Source organism: Garra rufa, chromosome 6, assembly GCF_049309525.1.
Source record: "Garra rufa chromosome 6, GarRuf1.0, whole genome shotgun sequence".
Taxonomy (NCBI): domain Eukaryota; kingdom Metazoa; phylum Chordata; class Actinopteri; order Cypriniformes; family Cyprinidae; genus Garra; species Garra rufa.
Window position 1 is genome coordinate 27,830,561 of NC_133366.1, and position 7,633 is coordinate 27,838,193.

Below are 7,633 nucleotides of genomic sequence, written 5' to 3' on the forward strand. Positions count from 1 at the left end.
GCAAATTGCTATTATAAAAACTTAAGCAGCAACTTTTCCAATTTCCAATATTTATGTAATTCTCAAAACTTTTGGCCACGACTGTACACACAAAAAAACAATGTTACAAAAAGTTTTAACCATCTATGGAACAGTAAACAATTCCCCTCCATAAAACACATTATGCGCTATACTAGTCTTAGGAGCATTTTTGTCATTAAAATGGCTCTGCAGCATAAATTTCCAAACCAAAGCACCTTCCCACACTAAATGTGGATTTCACAACTCATAACTCAGTGCAAGCACATTATGCTTTCATTTTCAATGAGGGATGAATTTGTCACTCACACACCTTCACAAACTCACACCAATTACCTAGTGTAATATCCATATTACTCAAACTCTTTACAATACCTAGACACACAGCTGACTCTGTTTGTGTGTGAAGCCTCAATCATTCTATTAGCGCTCTGGAAATTAGATCTCTGGAAGCATTACAGTAACTCCCATTCCAAACAATTAGAAAGCTACAGCTCTCACACAATAAAATCAGTGTGCTTGACAAGCTGTTCAAATGGAACTTCAAGCTTGTCAGAAGCGCAATTTGTCTGACTGTAATGAGTCAAGTTAATGTACAAGAAAAACACTTTTGACAGCTTCAATTAAATTTCTGAATGCTTCTTTAAGAGTCAAATTTAATTACATGTTATTTTGCATATAATTTCCATCTTAAGTAACTAATATTACAGTAACATCAATCTAATTTATAGGGCAAGATTTAAAGGCAAGATTTTTAACCATTAGTTTATAACGACGCCATTTAATACAGTACATTCTGTGATTTTGACTTATTTATTTAGAACAAAATACAGTGCAAGAAAAAAATATATATATTTTGTTTCCACCTGTAAATATTTTCTCAGTGCTTTAAATCAGAGACATATGACAAACTTTAAAAGGTACCGATACATTTTCAACAGTAAATTACACTCTATTGCTGATAGCAAACTTCTTCTTAAAATTAAACTGTAATCCTTCCAGTCCCATCATTATATATATATATATTTTAAATGGTTACCTTTAATGCAACAGTGATGGTTATCCAGTGTAGTCTATGACAGCTAGTATTAAAATATCACAGTCTTTCAGCATTTCAACATTTGGTGTAGTAGCCTTCATTGTTAAATAAGGTAGTCAATCTCATCCTCTACATGGCCTGCTTTGATGGAATCGGTCACCCAAGATTCTCGAACAATTTTGAACTTCTTGGTATAAAGTCGCCTCAGTGTCTTCAAGTCCAGAGCTCTTCTCTCGTTTTCTACTATGACATGTGAGATTCCTTCCTTTAGTTTTTCCACAACTTTACCACCATGGAATCGGAATTCTAAGGCACGAGTGTCCAAACTTGTACCCCGGATGATGGATTTTGGATCTCCCAAGTCAGCACACCGGTCAAAGTATGCAGTGTAAGGCCTAAAAATGCTAGTGGGCAAGTCATCCCAAGCATTCTCTGCTTCTATCTGTGCCACAGACAAACATTCAGCATCTGTGTGGCCAACCCTTTCAAAAACTTCCCTCAGCTGTTGTTCATCAGTGTCAATGTAATAACTGTCTCCATACTGATCATACTCTTTAGCGAAGTGGTCCCTTGTGGAAGGTGACATGTGAATCATGTGACGTGGTTGCCATGGTATAACCTGCTTATTTTCCAGACACTCCAACAGCCAAGTAGCCCACACCACATCATGCTGGTCTGAGGAGATGAGGTTCTTTACTCTCATGTTCTGCACAGCTGCAATCACACAGTACGTGTCCTTTCCAGGGTTCTGCACAACAATGCCTCCACAGCGGGCCACAACTTTCTCAAGCTCTGCCTTGGAATGTTCATCATTGCCATTTATCACACAGAACTCAACATCTTCAAACATATCCGTCTCTTTGGTGACTGCTGATAAATCCTGAGATTTGAAGTGGTCAATGACTCCGATTGTCTTCTTGGGCTTGGCTGCAAACTTTTGCTTCTTCTTTTCAGGCTGGTCATCTTGGATATGTAGATGTCTGGATGCCAGCTTTCCAGAAGCTCTGGAGCGGAACTGGCTCAGTTCAGCCAAGGTCATGCACTGATGCCACTCTTTGTCTTCTCTGATTCTTTCGATTCTGGGGAAACGTAATGTGCAGTTGGTCTTATACATATCACTAGAGACTATCTCTGCCGCTTTGACTTGTAAGATCACTGAGTTGCGTGGTTCTATGTAAACCTCTGGTTTTTCTGTTCCACACAAGATGGCAGCTGGAGGATTATTTTTGTTGTAAACTTTCCAATGTTTGGCCAACTTCAGACCAAGGTCGTACAGTTCTTTCATAGTGTAGCCTGATCCAATGCGGCAGAGAGTATGGAACACTGTGGGCTTCTCCCCTGGACTCGGCACCTCTGCTACCGCACACAGAAAATGAGAGAGCATCCCGCTTCTTCTGCCTTTACCCCAGTAGCCTCCCACTATCAGCAGATCAAGTTCATCCATCAGACCATCCACATATTCTGGCTTAATTTTCAACCATCCTTCACCACGTTTATCTGGTTTGTAGATGGACATGGGATCCTTAACCATAATCCCCTCATCCAGATTGTCAATGGCCTCATTGAGAGAATTCACCACTTCCTGCATGGTTTTGCCATCAGCTTTTGTGACCATCTGGATACGACCTTTGACTGGCGTAAAGACAGTTTCAAGAATTTCATAGCGCTTCTTGAGAGGTTCATTTGCAAACTTCTGATTGTTTACTAAAAGGACATCAAATACACAAAAGCAGGTTTGCAAATCAGAGTCATCCATCAGCCTTTTAATATCAAACTTACTGCCCTTCTGCATGAAGGTCTCCGTTGTAGGATTATAAGCCATCATCTCTCCATCCAGTATGCAGTTTACCACATTAGGTTTGAAGACGTTGTGAATGTATGGTGTGAGAGAGCCCTCTAGTGGAGAGGCCCCAAACTGTTGCGTGTATTCATAAGAGTTCCTTGTATAGTATTTGTAAACATCTCCAGCTTTGTGCAGCTGAATGCGTTCACCATCAAGCTTTGTCTCAATGTAGAATGGACGGTTGCCCATTTGCTTCTCTATCTGTCTGACGTTGGCAACAGCGGCCAGCATTGGTTTAAAAGCAGAAAACAAATCAATGGAGACCTCACTAAGGGACACAGACGGATCATGAAGTTTTGTGCAGACTTTATTCAGGTCTGTGGTGACATTGTACAGTTCTGGTGCATCTGGATGGAAAACCTGAAGTACTGTCTCCTTGCTAATGCCAAGTTTCATGTCCTTGAGAAGCATTCTAATGAGCCACTTCTGTTCCAAAGCTGAACTCTGGGTTATCAGATGCAAAAGGCTTTTCTTCACTTGATCCTTCTGTTTGCTGGCATTGTTGATAGCTACGGAATCCAAGAAGTCATTGACTTCTTTAATGGTTAAATTACCCTGACTTGTACATCTTTTTTTCAGCACAAAGTAGGCTGTAAGGGCAAAGTCACCAGCTTCTCCATGAGATGTGGTTGGAGCTCTGTAATTTAGAAGTTTGTTTGCCTCAGTTCCATTTTTAGGTAGGCCTAAAACTTCAATATACAGTTTGGCAAGCATGTTTTCTTTTATACCATAAGCCATTCGCTCTCGCTCAAACTGAGGCACAATAAGACGCATGGCTGCGTAAAATGAATCTGTGGTATTGGAATTGTCCTTGTGAAGCGCTGCATGGAATTTCCTCCAAGAATCGATAAAATCCTTTAGAATTTTGCCTTTGTCTGGTCTGAGTTTGGTCTTTTGGATGTTCTCCAGGACTGTGCAGAGGTCGATGAATGGAACTTGGGCAGCAACAGACTTCTGTGGTGTGGCATCACTTTTTGAGGCACCGTCCATCGTTGAAGAGGACACCTTTGAAGGAAAAACCATAGCAGAGTTTATCTAAAGAATTTTGATTCATGTGCTTTTTACTAGAACTAGTAAATAATTCCTAATATATGGAAATGTAATATATGACATATATATGTTACCTATATGGCAATATATATTTTTATACATTCTCTGGGTAGATTAAGATACATGTTTGTAACATATATAAAATCCCCACAGCAAAAGGTATACAGTATGTTATATGTAATGACATATACTGTATGTATGTTACATGTTATTACATATAACATATTATATGTAATAAAACATAAGATAAAACTATAAGATCATTTTTACATGGTATTATATGTAGCAGCGTTGCAACCTTATCTAAACAGTATATACACAAAAATCTGTATGTTTGTGTTTTTGTAATCTTTCTTTGTAATCTATCTTTTAGATTTACTTAATGTCATGTACATGTACATTCATCCTAAAACCTGACAATACATGTTGATATCAACATATGCTATACGTCCAAAAATGTATCACACACACAAAAACATATATATTGCTAAATATATGGCTAAAAATATATGCTAATATATTTAAAAAAAGTTCTGTTTACTAACGGTTTCATATATGTTTCACTTCATATTTTTTATAAACTAAAATTTAATATATGTATAGGATACATATATCACATTTGCTTATGGGCTTAAAGCATATGAAAATCCTTTAGTGTACATGGCAAATTACTTTTTCTTCCAGGAGCAAAAACATAGTCTATTGTGTTATTTTAACCTATAAACATAATCAACATAATCCTGAGATTTTGTAAGCATTCAAACGCATTGTCTTGGCAAATAAACAATATTTACATTGTAGACAACATAACATAAAATGTTTACCTGTGAACGAAGATTTGCAGTACTTCTGAAACGGAGTCAGTTCAAGTAAACTTCTGTGTTATTTACAGGATGTTTATCAATATATTTGATAAACAGTTTCCGTTTTCCGTTAATGTGATTTAATTAGCTTATCATTCATGCTATGTTATTTTCTGAATGCAGCGAGTCTAATGAATTTCAACAGTAGCGACTGTCAGGAAGGTTTTTTTTGCAACACAATGCAGTTACTTCTTCTCCTGGTTTAATAGACACTCACAAAGAACTTTACCGCCGCCTACAGTACATAAAAATCTAGGAGTTACAATGATCCTCCCTCCAAGATTTACAGACTTTGATATTATCGTTTAAACACCACATTTTTTTCTTTTTGCAAACAAAATGTTGTCTTTAACTTAACACTATTTTTCAGCAGTATAAATGTGTCTTACTTGAAACATACAGACTAGCTGCCTTTGAGGGTCCATGGGATGAAAAAGTTTGCAATATACCGTACTACACTGACAACAGCCCCTAGATCTAGCAGAGTCCATTCATTTGGTGCTGCATTTTTTAATGCCAGACACGTATTAAAGAGACAGCACACCCAAAAATGAAAATTCTGCCACCATTTGCTCACCCTAAAGTTGTTCCAAATCTGCATGAGTTTCTTTCTCCTGCTAAAAACAAAAGGAGATATTTTGAAGAATGTGTGTAACTAAACAGTTGATGGTCCCCACTGACTTCCATAGTATTTTTTCATATAATGGAAGTCAATGGGGACCAGAAACTATTTCAGCTGATTATACGTATTCCATTGGTCACATTAACCACAACACTGAAACAAATACTAACCCCTAAGACTACACTAAACCTTAACAATAGTATAGCATGGGTTAAAATAATAATAATAAAACAATATATAATAATAATAATAATAAACAGCTAAAACCAGTCTCAGTTGGTTGGGCGGTATTAGTTGGTTTATGCTGGAAGTAGCTGGTTTTAGCAGGTCTCCCAGACCCCAGCCTGGCCAGGCTGGTCAAGCTGGTTTTAGCTGGTTGTTCCAGCTTGTCTCCCAGCCTGACCAGCTAAGGAAGTGGTCAAAATCCCTCTAAAACCAGCCTGCTGACCAGCTAAAACCAGGCTGGATAATTTTTTCTACATAGAAGCATTACTGATTGACATCATTGGATCCATTCATGATTTTTTATGAATACTCGGTGGACTTACATGTTCATTTGTTGGCACTGAAGCTTAATGGATTGGTTTCTCATAAGGATGCACACTTTCACATAGAGATATTGCCCATGTACAGAAAGTTTACCAGTACACTCTTAAAAATAAAGGTGCTTCAAAAGGTTCTTCAAGCGATGTCATAGAAGAACCATTTTTTGGTTCCACAAAGAACCATTCAGTCAAAGGTTCTTTAAGGAACCATCTCTTTCTTACCTATTTACAATCTGAAGTACCTTATTTGCCACATAGAACCTTTTGTGAAACAGAAAGGTTCTTCAGATGTTAAAGGTATGGATCCATTTAGAAAAAAAGGTTCTTCAATGACATTGTGAAGCACCTTTATTTTTAAGAGTGTATCCGGTTCTTCCAATCTAGCCTTCACCAAGTGCATGGATGCAGCTCTAGCTCAGCTTAATTGCATTGACAACTGACTCATACTGGCCCAGTCAGAGGAATTAGTGGCTCAGCATCAAGATGCCAGAAAAAAGCGACTCTCTCCACAAGTACTCCATATAGCGGGTGGATCTGTTCGCCTCCAGGGAATTGACTCATTGTCCACTCTGGTTTTTCCTCACACATCCAATTTCCTTGGTGCTGCATTTGTATGCCTTTCCCCCAGTCTTTCTACTTCTGGGAGCTCTAGCAAGGGTTTGTCAGGACGAAGTAGGCTATGTCTGCTACTAGTAGCTCCATTTGAGTAGCTCAAGTTTACATTTACATCACAATTACATTACATGGATCATATGACCCAATTAAATGTATTTTTTTGCTCCCATGTGGCACAGATCGGATATGACCCACAAATGTGTAAGCAGGAAAAAAGCACATGTACTCGAATTTTCTGGTTACAGGCCTTTTTCATATGTGGAAATAAATCTGATATGAATAGGATACATGCATTTTCATCTGCCATGTAAGCAGCCAGATAAGATATTCCCCTGTCAAAGTGAGTCGGACATCATCCTAAAACCTGACAATTCATGTTTATATCAACTGTTATATATGTCCAAAAATGTATTATATGCGTATAAGCACGTATAATGCTAAATATATGGCTAAAATATATGCTAATATATAAAACTGTTCCAATTTCTAATAGGTTTCATATATGTTTCACTTAATATGACAAAATAATTGATATACGAAAATTTAATATATGTACATATATAATATTTGCATATGGGCTTGAAGCCTGAAGAGCCTTTTAGTGTACATGACTAATTAATTTTCCTCCAGGAGCAGAAAAATGTTATGTCATTCTAACCTAAAAACATACTCATTCACATACTGAACATAAATCTTCTCTACATTTTTTTTAAAAGAATTTTAACACTTGTTCTTGCTCTTACCAAGTTAGACAAAGTGTAGCTTAAGCACATGAACTCCGATATTCCCAGACTGGTTTCAGGCCTCATTCATATGTCGAAATAAATCTGATATGTTAGCAGTGAGATTGGGACATCAGTGAAAAAGCATCAGTAGCGAATTAAGTTAAAACGATTTCCTGATTTTGACATAGGTTAAATAAGTTATGTCCTGTCCAGGCTCTTAGGATTTACATCCACTCCTAAGGACAGTGGCATGATGTGTCCTTCAACTGGATTAAAGCTGCACTCACTTTTTTTAAAATCTGAAGCTTTTCAT

General features: G+C 37.5%; 1 protein-coding gene across 1 annotated transcript; it reads right to left on the reverse strand.

The window, feature by feature from the left end:
* Positions 1-657: 657 nt before the first annotated feature.
* Positions 658-4,975, reverse strand: lig4 (ligase IV, DNA, ATP-dependent). Its single transcript, XM_073843155.1, has 2 exons — positions 4,775-4,975; positions 658-3,905 (listed from the first exon to the last, which is right to left on the reverse strand). Exon 2 carries the CDS (start codon positions 3,888-3,890, stop codon positions 1,161-1,163), a length of 2,730 nt encoding a protein of 909 aa, XP_073699256.1. The 5' UTR covers positions 3,891-3,905; positions 4,775-4,975; the 3' UTR covers positions 658-1,160.
* Positions 4,976-7,633: the final 2,658 nt, after the last annotated feature.

What these genes read in the sequence shown, in the direction of transcription:
- lig4 (XM_073843155.1), bottom strand. Translation starts at nt 3,890, where the DNA reads ATGGACGGTGCCTCAAAAAGTGATGCCACACCACAGAAGTCTGTTGCT.